General features: G+C 41.0%; 1 protein-coding gene across 2 annotated transcripts in view; it reads left to right on the forward strand.

The window, feature by feature from the left end:
- Window positions 1–1,125: 1,125 nt before the first annotated feature.
- Window positions 1,126–13,209, forward strand: part of polrmt (polymerase (RNA) mitochondrial (DNA directed)) — a 55,980-nt gene continuing 43,896 nt past the window's right edge. Inside the window, exons 1-4 of one of the 2 annotated variants that reach the window (XM_082523970.1) lie at window positions 1,126–1,345; window positions 4,943–5,041; window positions 5,178–6,034; window positions 7,319–7,452. In XM_082523970.1, coding sequence (XP_082380096.1) covers window positions 1,204–1,345; window positions 4,943–5,041; window positions 5,178–6,034; window positions 7,319–7,452 — 1,232 coding nt within the window. In that variant the 5' untranslated portion in view covers window positions 1,126–1,203. Of the gene's footprint in view, window positions 1,346–2,852; window positions 3,099–4,942; window positions 5,042–5,177; window positions 6,035–7,318; window positions 7,453–13,209 lie in introns of those variants that run through there. The other variant, XM_082523971.1, reaches the window with a different exon arrangement.

A 13,209-nucleotide genomic window follows, 5' to 3' on the forward strand; every position in this document is an offset into this window, starting at 1 on the left:
ATAATCGTGTAAGACAGTCATTTTCACCTTTGCCACCAATTTGACTTCAGGCCCCATCTTGAATGGCTGTGGTGAGACTGCCACCTACAGGCCAAACATAATTCATCTTTTAGCACACCACACTGTGCAGCAGATAAATATTTCACCGATGCTGCTGAAAACACAGAAAATTAAGTAGTTAAAAATTTTTAGTGTCATATAAATGACATTTTTTAAACATTTTCTCTGATGGTAAAACTTACATAACCAAATTAGTGAAAATCGAACGAAAATTTTGGACTCTCTTAAAATTTCTCAGCAAAAGTCATAGACCTTCCTCAAATGTGTGTTAGTGTAACAGAACCACTACAAAGGCAGGTTTTTGGGAGTTGGAATTCCTATATTTCTGAAGGTCTTTTGCAAAACACTGCTGCTGTTCATGCAAGCCGACATACTGTATTTCTGGGATTTCCACATTAACACACACAGAGGTAGCACCATCCCATTGAAGTGGCAGATGTCGGTATCTCTCCCAACACACATCTGGTAGTGGTTGTGAGGTTCTCGGGAAGTGTCCTCCCGGAGCAACATGTGTTTGAGAGGAGGAGGATGGTCAGTCAGCTAGATGCTGGGATCTTGACTTGCTTTAGATTATGGACAACTGCAGCCAAAAGCTTTTAAGATATTTCTTGTTCAATAGCGAACAGTCTCTCTTATATACAAGCCAGTGGTTTGAGATGCACAGTCCAAAAGTAAAGCTCTACGGCCTGACCTTGCTGCTATCTTGTACATGTATACCAACATGCCAGAAAAGTCACTCCTTTATGTTGACTGTAGGCAGTGTACATTTATCTTTGTATGGGCCTCTTTGCTCCACTGTTTGACAGTCAAAAGAGTCATGATATCAGAACTCAACCGGCTAGCACTATGAAAAGTCCATCTATTAATCGTTAAACAGAAAGAAAAAAGTATAAATTTGAATAAAATTTTAAAATTCTAAAATATTCAAGGGAGAAATAAATGAATACACATCACTTGGGAAGAAGTTGTTGTTGTCTAATTAGTGTTGGTCATTCAAATACGTTAAACAACAACGCTTAACTCGATTAGTCTGCACTCGACTCATCGAGCCTTTAACATCGAATATCGCTCCTTGCGATTAGCTTGGTCTCATTTAAGATGGCTGCCTAGTGTGCTGAAGTAACGCGGTTATTACATGTCAACATGTCTCTTCTTAGAGTTTGTGCCTTTGCCAAACTTCTGAGTCGTCGGAGCGTAATTGAAAAATGCGCTGTCCGCGTGTCTTTTGCGGACTGCTGTCAGCTGTGTGCGTCGGTGAGAGGTGGCACAGTTAGATGGATATCAGGTGAGAAAACAACAGTGTAACTGCAATGTGAGGGGCACATTTGGCGACTTTCTTTTGGGACTCTTTGTTGTATATCATTGCCTTTGTATGCTGACTGAACGCAGGGATTCCCTGTCGGATTTCGTGTTAGTAATTCAGATATTGCTGGTGATGCGTGGGCTCAGTCGGAAGCTTGGCGGTGCTTTGCTCTCCTCGTCCTTGAGGAAAACGTTGAACCTACTCCTCTGTGCAGTAATGGTAAAACTAAAGTAAACTAAATTTTAAGGTTTCACATATCAGGATATAATTATAAAGCATTTGATCCGTACCAGGTTTTAAAATGAGGTAAATGAAAGTTGAAATGAGGCGCAACACATGACACACCACACGTGTCATTATTTATTTAACAGAAATCGAGCCAAAAGCAGCTTGTAGAACCTCTATTAGCAGCAGTAACTTGAAGCAATGTTTTTTATCCGACTTTATCAGCCTGTCACATCGTTGTAGAAGAATACTGCCCCCCTGTTCTTTGCAGCATTGCTTCAGTTCATTTGTGCTTTAAGATTTAGCATGCCATCTGAACAATCTAGGGTCTGAGATAGAGCTCTTTGGGTTTGTTTTTTTTTGTAATTTCTCTGAGAATTGCAGAGAGTGGAGTAGGATCAGTTCCTTTTAAGATCATTGCTGATTTCTCTCCTCATTGTCTTGGTGTCAGCACACACCTGACAGCCAAAACCTCTGTTTTCATAGAGGTGCTCACACTTGCTCATGATCAGTTAATAAGATGCATTTAATTAATAGCAGGTGGCTGCTAGTTACCTTTTTAAATCCAATGGAAGCAAAGGTGTACGTAGATTTTCAACACACTGCTTCTGCATCTTGGCTTAGTTTCTGATAAATAAATAATGACACAGCATTTGTGGCATTTGTTGTTGTTCATATGAGATTGTGTGTGCCTAATTGTAAGAGCTGGTAAGTGTCAGATGATTATTTATTACATCCTGATATGTAAAACATAGAACTGAAAAAGCAAATACTTTCTTTATACCGTGATTGCATGTGGAGGTAAAATACAGCCCGGGGTCAATTCAATTCAATATTGCCAGGATTTTTGACGTTTTGACACGAGGGAATGGGGGCTGGTGGGAAGGTGGCGGGTTGGGGTATGACAAATTTCAACTTTAATCTCCTTCAGATTATCCCTTTAGCTAATTGGTCCGATCGGCTCTGCCATCCTGGCGGTGTGGCTCGGACGACTGTTTATGAAGGAGTTTCACCACTGGGACAGCTTCTCTCGGACTGACTCCTGTGAACCATGGTGCATAGAGAGCACTGGTAACACGGTTACTTTGCTGACATTACGCAACTGGCGATATCAGAATCAGAATACTTTATTAATCCCGAAGGAAATTAGGGTTACAGCAGGCAGCATGCTAATGGCGCACTTACAAAGGAACCTTCTGACCAACTTTACACAAACATCACATTGGGGAGACATGTCAGAAAGGTAGGCTGATAGGAGAAAAACAACGAAAATACATAACATGAGGTAAGAGGAGGAGAAAAAAAACTCCACTCAGACTGAGCTCCTAGTGGGAGAACAGTTTGATAACAGAAAAAACACCTCAGCACAAAAAGCACATGACTATCAATACACCATAGAAACACAAGACGAGCAACAGGGGCGGGTAAAGGGTGAGAGAGAGCCGGTGTAGACAGCGCATCCGGTCCTGCAGCATGTCTGCGCTGGTCCAGTTGACTGCCATCTTCCCCGGTAGGGCACAAGCATCGAAGGCGTTTGGAAAGGGAGGGGGGATCAGTGTGTGCATATCAGTGTGTGTGTGTGTGTGTGTGTGTGTGTGTGTGTGTGTCCAGAGTTCAGCTGAGACAGTGTCCTTCGCCCCGCCAGGCTAAGTAAATAGTCTTCCAGCCAACCCAGGTGGCCTTGCATGGAATGGGGGGAACAGTCTAAACACAGTTGTTATCAGGGTGTTTTGTTCAGCTCCTGCCTTGAGGCCGCAGCTGGCGCCAAAGGGGTCTCCGCATGAAGTGATGATAGTTTTTACTTTAGTGCGAACAACTCATATGAATTTCAAAGCTGTTCTAACAGTCCAACACTGGTCTCTCAATCTCCCTTTGGAGAGCCGTGAGCTTTCTATGATGTTATCCAAACTTACGTTCCGTGATGTTGTCGTTCTTTTTGCTCAAAGAGCAGGTTCTGAGAACTCACGACCGCAGTGCACTTCCCCAAGATGTGATCGAATTTGCGCTCAAAGGTGTTGTTCGAGCTAGCCCCTCCAGATGTAATCCAGTTTTTCACTCAGAGGTCTTGTTCTGAGTATTCACGGCAGCTGTGCGTTCTCCAAGATCTTCTCCGTGCTGCACTCAATGAGCCCATTTTTAGAAACTCACGCCTCGTCCCATCATTTCAATCCCAGCGGGCAGCCTTGTGGGGGTTTGAACAGCCGGTTCCGCTTCCTTAATTCTTCGATAAGTCAGGGCCAAGCCAGCTCCGATCAGCAAGAACCCTGTTACCATGGTTCCGAATAGGTAGATATCTTCAGCAGTCAGGCTCACCCGAGCCCAGACTTCTCGTTGAGAAGGGGTGTCAATTGCATTCAGAGACCAGTTGATCAAATCCAAATCCATAATTCCTCTTTTAGGTTTTAGAGAACAGACTGTGAGAGAGTGTTCCAGGGAAAAGTAATACAAAAAAACCCACGAGACTAGACAAGGACATAAGAGGCTAAGCAGGGAAGCTAAGGGAGAGGAGGAGAGAAGAAAAAAAAATGCAGCTTTTCTGACTCAGGCGGTGTCTATGGGCACTGTGCAGTCGGCATGTGGTCATTACCTATCCAGGCCTGTTTGGTTCGGAGGGTGTTCACGAAGGGCAAACTGTGAGAGGTCTCTGAAGCAGCACTCTCCAGCAATTGCACATAAATTATCTGGGGCCTCTCGCTTTTGGGCTTCTCCAAAAGCGAGAGGCCCAAATCACGTTCTTGTGAGGACAGACAATGTCATACCAGCCATGCCATACCAATACCAGCGTTTTATTTTCATGGGCAGGGCCTATAAGGGCACGTCTATCACTAAGCAGCGGCTCTCACAATGGATTGTGTTGGTGATTGCTCTTGGGTAGGTTTAGGGCAGCAGGCACAAGAGGGCCTGGAGGCTCACTCCACTTGTGGTCTGGCAGCGTTTGGGGCCCTTTTCAGAGAGGTGTCAATTCAGAACATATGAGCAGCAGCAAGCTGGTCTTCACCTCTCACATCTTTCCGGTTTTACAGGCTTGATGTTTCCAGTGTAGCCTAAATTGAATTGAGTCCGTGTGTGAGTGGCCTAAGTGATGGCGGTTACTCAGACCATGGCTCAGATTAGTGAGGTGGGTGGGCAGGGGTGAGATGTGAGATAAATGCTTCTGAGGAATACGCAGGAAGGCACATTCCATAGTTAGACATCTCACTGATGCTGCTCTGAGAACCAGGGTTACACAAGTAACCTAAATGTTTGCATTGTAGTTGTCTGTATCTTTAAACAATAAACAAAATGCCTTCAAAAGTGAAAAGCCAGGCCTAAGATCCAAAATAATATCTCATCATTTGTTTGTTTGTTTTATAGGAACATCTTTGCAGCTTCAAAACATAAATGTTTCATCTAGAATTCCAAAGACAGATGAAGCAAAGAAACGCGCACTGAGACAGTTTCAGCTGTTAGACGGTATGTGACTGCAGATGGCAGTTCTAGATCTTTGTGTTGTTTGTGATATGTTATTATAGTATTTTACAGGCTAATGTAGACTGTGGTGCTTTCTGTATTACTCCTTTAGTAACATTTTTGTTATGTTCCCTCTCAGTGCTTGAGGCCAGAATCCAGCAACTACAATCTGACGTCGTTCTAGATGTCCAACATGCAAAGGTGCAGTTTATGAAGGCGCCTTCTCATGGAAGAGGTACTTCATCTGGTAAGGGCCACAGAAGCACACCCCAGGAGAAAACTGATATTCCTAAATCTGGACAGACTGGCGATAAAGGCTCCTTTAAATCTCAGCCCCGCCGCTGGATAGAAAAACTAACTCAAGAGAAGAAGAACAAACTTAAAAAACAGCAGCACCTCCAGCAAAAAATGCAAATATGTGTCAAAGAGAAACTACAAACATCATCATCTAAAGGTACCAAAAGCAGCTTGATGTCCACCGGTACAACACATAAAACAATATCTACTGGAGTTAAAAAGAGCAGAGGTCATTCAAAACTGTCAGATGAAATACGAGCTGCAGTTTCTTCGACAGCTACAGCAGCTGCTGCCACTGCCATGGCAGGAGCAGCCACCGTGCCACAAAAAGCATCTAAAAAGAAACGAAAAGACTCTAAAACACATGCTCTTGAAAAAAAGGGAACTGAACTGACTGGTACTGACCCTCAGGGCACAGCCGAGGAGTTGGCTGAGGTGGAGGAGCTGGAAAAGAGACTCAATCAACAAGTAAGCCATTGGACATTGTCAAGTAAACCAGAACGCATGCAGGAGGGCAGTGTGGGAAATGCGTGTCAGGACATCAGTCTTAGCATCTGCTCATACTTGGAGGCCTGTATATTTGTCGGGGACATCGAGCGGGCACATAATTTCCTGCTCAGTCAGCACAGAGTTATGAGTCGACGAAAACATCTCAACACAGGCGTTTACAACATCATGATGAGGGTGTGGGCCAAAAAGGTGAGTTCAGAAATAAAATTCAGGAGATGAGCAAAGCAGCTAAAGGAAATTCAGACATGACTTTTATTGCTTGTGCTTTTTTTTAAGTGTAATGCGTCAAAATATGTTCTGTGACAAACATCCATGGACCTAGGGCTGTGCGATATGACCAAAATCTCATATCCCGATATAAGAATTCTATCGTCCTGATAACGATATAAATCACAAAAATGTAACATTTTCTGTAAATTCTGTGAATCTCGGGCAGCTCCTCTTGCGGGAAGTGTTTCCAGCTGCGCGTCATGTAGCTGGAGTCGAGTGTTTTAACCGATGCATGAAACTATACGTTTTTAGACATAAGTTGTAAAGGTGTCCAAAGACATGCACTTAGTGGGGATAGGTTAATTGGATAACCCAAATTGTCACTAGGTGTGAATGTGCGAATGAAAGTGAGTGCGAATGGTTGTCTGTCCCTGTATGTTGGCCCTGCGACAGACTGGCGACCTGTCCAGGGTGTACCCCGCCTCTCGCCCTATGACAGCTGGGATAGGCTCCAGCGCCCCCCGCGACCCTGAAAAAAAGGATAAGCGGAAGCGAATGGATGGATGGAAGTTGTAAAGGCCGCTGTTTTCTTTGTGAGTATTTGTTACACGGTGTGCTGCGGGGAAAAGCCTGTTCTAACGTTTGAGTCTAAGGTTTATTTTTAGCACCTGGCGGCTCTTTTTTAAATTCTCACCCGTAAATAATCTGCTCTTTCACGTGATTCAGTTTATTTTGAAAAGTCTCAACAGGATATTGAGCTTTATAGTGAAAGGTTTACGTGGAATATAAACAAGCGGACACGCGATGCTGTTACCGTCGTTGTTGCTAACCAAAACGCATAAAATCAGGCGCTTGTCCGTCCTTAGTGTGGTTATATAAAATATAAGAGAAAGAGAGAACTTTAAGAAATTAATATATCCACTACAGTGACCATCAAAACGATGAAAAAATATTGCCGTAAACAGTTTATTTTGCGACACCACGAAACAAAATGAAACGACGATTCATATCGTTATATCGAACAGCTCTACATGGGCCCACTGGTACTTAATTGTTTAGGGCCCTTTTCAAATATCTGTGGGCAAACATGCAGTTGAACATGTTCTTATTCTCTCTGCCCTTTAATAATGATCCGAAGAAACTAAACTACGCCTCATCTTTGGTCACTAATTCTGTTGACTTTAATTTTCACTTGTTTGCTTGGTATCATGGACTCAGGATAATTAGGCTCACTGCTCTCCCTTATATCTCTTTCATTTGTAGGGTACATTAAATCAGATTGGCCGCATGTTTATTCTTTTAGAAGAGGCTGGTCTGAAGCCAAATCGTGGTTCCTACTTTGCTGCTTTGGAGTGTATGGGTCGCAACCCAAACTGCTCCCCAAAGGTTGTTTCAAGGTATGTTGCAAAGATACACACGCACAGGGATCATAAAGAGGTGTGTTTATACCAACGTGTTTCACATTGCATCACATGTATTTCAGCACATGTGACATTTCAGAAGAGAGCTGACACTGTGTAGCAACATCAAGATTTACCAGCAGGGGTCATAATCAGCTCAGGCTTTTTACTTTTGGGTGAAATTTCTGTGAAAGTGCATTTATCTTAAGGTTTCTGCTGATGTGATAGTAACATACTTGCTCATTTTAAGAGCATCAATTGAATGTTTTTCGTGTAGTGTTCAAGGAATCATTTTCCTTTAGCCTGCAGGGCTGAAAAAATTTGATTTCTAGCTGCATGTCCTATATTCTCTTAATATGTTTTTACAAAGGTGAGCTCCTTAATACCATGCACATCTAAGAATTGTGGTCTGTTATTGTTTTATAAGTCTGTTTTGCAGTTTGGTCGTCTTTTGTGTCACTGGAGAATTAAGGAATGCTTTTTTTTTATAAAACTGTGTATTAAGCTGACACCTACCAGTATTCCTTCTACTTGTACTAATCACTTTTGTGGTTTCCATGGAAATCCAGCATGGCATTATTATTATTTCCTCAACTTTTTGTCAGTTGTAAATCTCCCTATTAATTAGTGCTGCTCTCACAAGGTCGCTTGAATTTGTTTTGGTTGTGGCAGCATTTTGACACAGTCTTAATGAGACTGGGTGAGGACTAATTAAATTTCTACAAGGCAGCTGAACCATACAGATAATAACTGTAGTGTAGTTAATTTCTTCTTGGATTTTGCAAATGTATTAATCAAGGACAATCTTGACAGTGTGTAGCCCAGTTCCATCTCAGCAATAACTGGGTCATCCTGACAGATCGCTGCAAGCTGGGTTTGGATGCTATTTAAAATATAAATAAAACCAATGTGCAATTATTTGCAAATAATTTAAAACCTCTAACCCTAAAAAATGTATTTTTTCAAAAATGCATGCCTTTTAAAAATTTTATGCAGCTAAATGCTAATATTGGAGGTCACACCAGGACTTCAGGGAGGTCAGCTTAGCACCCGGAGTCTTTTACTGCGGAGCCCTGGTGGAATATATTGATACTAGCCTGCAACCAGCCTTTCTTTAAAATGTCCTCTTGATGTCAGCATATGTCGCTCCTTCACAGATGTGCCTTATGCACTACTGCACACCTCTATACATTTTTGTATAGAGGTGTGCTTTTGAAGGGTATCCTAATAACCAACCTGAGTATTGCTCTTTGTAGCAAAGAGAAAGTGGAATCCATGATTTCAAATAACATTTTATAATTTTGATTCATTACACTGTAGGAAGTTATTCCACTTCATCTTAAAAAAGTTTGGACCAAAAGTCAGCTGTTTTAACTACATTTGTGGATCCCACTAAAAACCTTTTTCACTTAAGTGTTTCTGAGCCCATTGATTTTTTTTTTTAAGTTAGATATTATCTTTTAAATTGTGTCAATTTTAGCTGCTTTGAATCATTCCAAAATATTTTACCTGGTAGATTATAAATGCACCATTTGTTTTCACAAGATTTAATAAATTGTAGAATTTTTAAGCAGTAATCCCCTATTTAATTTTTCCTTTGTCATTCTTATCCCAAATATTTTAACAGATGCTGCTGGCATCCCATTCAAAATGTCTGTATATGTTTGAATAAGCAAGTTCCAACCTTTCAGCATGTCTTTGTTATGTTCAAATAAAAATGTGGTTTCTAAAACACTTTAAAAAACTTTCTGGAAAGAGTTATATTAATTTAATTTCTGAATTGCATGAGACTCAGAAAATATAAACTTGCTAAGCAAAGCTCACAGTTTCAGGAGAAGCCTGTATGTTGTCACAGCACCGGTGCCTGTTTGATAGCAACTAGGAGAAAATGCAGGCAGCTGGCCTGCTGCCGAGGCAGAGGCGGGGCTCATATTTAATTTTCTTTTTTCCTTTCTGATAAATCTAACATTAGTCTTATAGCAGATGAAAAACTACAGAGCACAGGGGTTGTGTTTTTTTTATTATCTCTCTTTTATAATATGCAGCCCCTGTTTGAACACAGCTACATAAATGCTGCGTCCTTGATGAGAATGCTGTCTGACTACAGAAGTTATTCTGACAGCAGCTGAGAAACATGGATGATAAATGAATACAGGTATCATTCTTTATACAGAAAAGATTGACTTTTAAAATGTCCTGCTCAAACTTCCTCTTAAGGCTTTTAAGAATTCTCTGAGGTCATAAACATCCGTTTCTGTTCCAACCATGCAAACTTTGTTTGTTTTTGTCTGTCTCGTTCGGCACTGTAGCAATCAGAATTATTGTCTAAAGGCCAAGAAAAATGCCCAGAAAATTATTTTCCCAGGTGGATCATTACGGCTTTGTCATCCTGGTCCACTTAATTGATGTTTATTATTTATTATTTTTTTTACTTTTAAGTTATTACAGTGGTAACAGACAGGACCGGGGGATAGGAAAGACAAGTACAATTGGGGAAAAAGCTCAAGAAAAGGAGCAGGAAAGAAAAACAGGGGGAAGAAAGACAGAGAGAAAAGAAACAAAAAATCTGCTTGATCACCTGCTGGGAAAAAAGAACAAGCAAAAAGAGAACAACACAGTAGGGAAACCACAGCAACAACCAACATAAGCATAACTAACAGTAAATAATGAATATTGAATGTTACTGAGCAGCACGCAAGACCGACAACCCTCACGTCACTTCTGGCTGTAATCAGTACTTTTCCAGATTTCATCTGCTTAGTCATGTCACGTGCTTTTGCTGAAAACGTGTACAGAACAACACGGACACTTAAGTCTTTGACTCTGAGGACATCACCTTAGGCAGTGTGCTCCAGTGGCGATACAGGTGGCAGGGCATTAGGGTTGGCGGTGGGTATCTGGTTGGTCCATCGATCACTGTAAGCTGATGCTCATATGACATTGTTGTTCAGCAGTGCTGCCCTCCCGCTCTGTCTCTGGCTAAGCAGCTTCTTCTTTCCCTTACCTTATTCATTATCTTTCACTACTTTTTGTTGTTGTCATTAAATCCCTGTTTTCCCTATGCCCTCCCTCCCTTTTTTTCTTTTTTTATTAGTCCAACTGCTATACTCTTCTAATACTGAAATCCCCAAAGTCTCTCCTGCAGCATCCTTGCCCTCAGTGTAACAGTGTGCTTCTTCTCTCTTTTTCTCACATGCACAGCAACATTCTGAAACACACACTCTCATCCCTTTATATTTTGCCTTTATAAGTCCTGTATCCTCCAGAGCGCTATATTCCCTAAGGTGCAGCCGAGCGGTCACAGGGCTGATTGTGCTCTGTCTTTCAACCTCTCTGCCCTCTTTGTTCCTTTGGACCACATTGCCAGCACCCAGACTAATCCTGTCTTTGTTCAGGGCTCTCTCATTTACCCAGGACAAAATTGCATCTTGCATCACAAGAGACTCTGAGGCATGAGTGAAAATGCTTTTTTTTTTTTTTTTTACCTCTTTGGCCTCGTTTAAAATATTCCCAAACTTTTGAGTAATATTACAGTCCCTCTTTTGTTTGTTAATCAGTGACTTCAGAACAGTGCACTTCTGATGGACCTCAATAGGTGGAAACTGCTGAGCCAGGGTTTTCTCCAGTTGCTAATTAACGTGCTGTTATTTATAATTGTCTTGAGTAAAAGGTGTGCTGGGTGAAGCAGAGCTCTGTTATCCGTGTTGTCAGTGATAAATGGGTTTTCCTCACTCCTCTCTTGGCTTTGTCATGTAGTTCTGTTGTTAACTTTAAAGGAGCACTGGTGCCAAACATGCTACCTACATTTTATATGTACATTATTTTTTAATAATATTATCACTTTTTGTCTAGCTAATAGTATCTCAAAGATGCTGCATGCACAGGACTGATAGTCTGTTATTTTGTTTTTTATTTGTACAGTTTATAGTAGCTGTGTTTCTCCTGAATCCAAGGCTTAAAATACTTTATAATATGTATTTCATAGTTTGCATATGCAGATTCTGAATTAAATATTACATCTAATAGGACTGCATATCCATAATAATGTACTCAGACCTTTTAACCCCTGAGTCGCACTAGTCATAAAGGAATAAAGCTGCAGCAGACGGAAAAAATATTAATTCACAGACCTTTTTAGGCATCGTATATCAAACTGAGTTATGGACTACTCATTACATTACACTTCTCATTTATATTCCAACAACACTGGAGTTTTCTGCATTCTGTAGTCCAGTCATGGAGTCTGCGCTCTCTCTAGGAGATTCTGTTTAAATAAACATTTCACTGGTGTCATCAGTGGCCATCTGCCTCTTGATTAAACTCATATTTTTGAGACTGACAGAAGGCTTGTCAATGCAAATACTTCAATTGATATTCTGCAACTCTTGATCAGGGCAGAAGAAACATATACAATGATGCCAGAGAGAGGTTTGTGTTTTTTATTAATCAGAGAGCCAGGAAGTTATATAATTAAGTTATCCTCTTCCCACATCAGCAGGCAGGTCAGATGTTATAAACTCGACTTGTGATCATACTCTGTGGTCTGATCCATCATAATAACCATAATCTCCTTTGAAAATGAAAATCTACCTCTTGTGTCCTCTTAGTGGCATTCCAGCTAGCTTTGTGAGTGCTCCCTGGCTAATCTGATGGAATGAAGAGGTGCTAATACCTTCTGCGACGAGTTTGAGGAACATTTTTTAAATATACAGTACTATGCTTTGCTTCCAGCACATTCATTTGGCAAGTGAAAGGTCATTGGTGTGATTCCAGCCAGAGACACAAATCCCTGTTGGTGTTGCGTCAGGAAGGGCCTTGGATGTAAAAGTTGACATGCAGAGCTACCCGCTGTGATGACTCTTTGCGGGATGGGAGAAGCCTATACTGTACTGTGCAAAGTCTTGAGCTACCCATCATTTCTTGATGTTTTACTTCCACAGAGCCAGAAGTTCTGCTAATTTAATTAAATTAAATTTCATAGTTTCTTTTTTTCCACTTTGTTGTATCAGCCTGTCACAAAGACATTATGTTTCCTTTTTGTTAGTCGAATCTATGAAAAATGCCAAAGACATCACAGTTTGGTAGATGTAAAATAGCATTTTTGCACCAACGAGGTGAGTTAAGAGCTATTGACCAAACACTTGTATGTCAGCATGGTGTGCAGTGTGTCCTTAAAAAATTGAGGAAACTAAACAGTTAAAAAGCCTAATTACAGCTGATGAGCAGTATCAGAAAGTCGTGAAACAAAATTCAGCAAAGACCTGACGCTGGACCTGAGTCGACCCATTTAAACAAACAACAACCTTTATTTGTCACTTACAATCATACAGAGTACAACTTGTAGTGAAATGCTTGTGTCTGAGCCGCGCCATTCCAGGGCTTGGTTTTAGCATGTGGGAGTCTAGCCAGGACTCTTACTGGATACCAAGTGGGAATCAAACTTGCGACTCCCACTCTGTTTGCTGAAGCCTCATCAGAAATGGGTGGCTGTGAAGAAGCCCTTTTTAAAGAGGGAAATTGGGGGGAAAAGAATGAGGAATGTTAAAATTGGTCATACTGAAGAACATTCAAGCTCAGTAGAATTGTAAAAACTCTGTTTTGGCTTATATGCTGTATTTTTTTTTTTTTCAAATTAAAACAGGGTTTAAATTCATTGCAAATGATTGCATTCTGGCTTTTTTACATTTTTTTTAATACTGTCACAGCTTGTCCCACTGACTAGTATCTTTAGCTTTCTACTGACATTACATAAGT

Source organism: Aulonocara stuartgranti (assembly GCF_965226115.1).
Source record: "Aulonocara stuartgranti genome assembly, chromosome: 23".
Lineage (NCBI taxonomy): Eukaryota > Metazoa > Chordata > Actinopteri > Cichliformes > Cichlidae > Aulonocara > Aulonocara stuartgranti.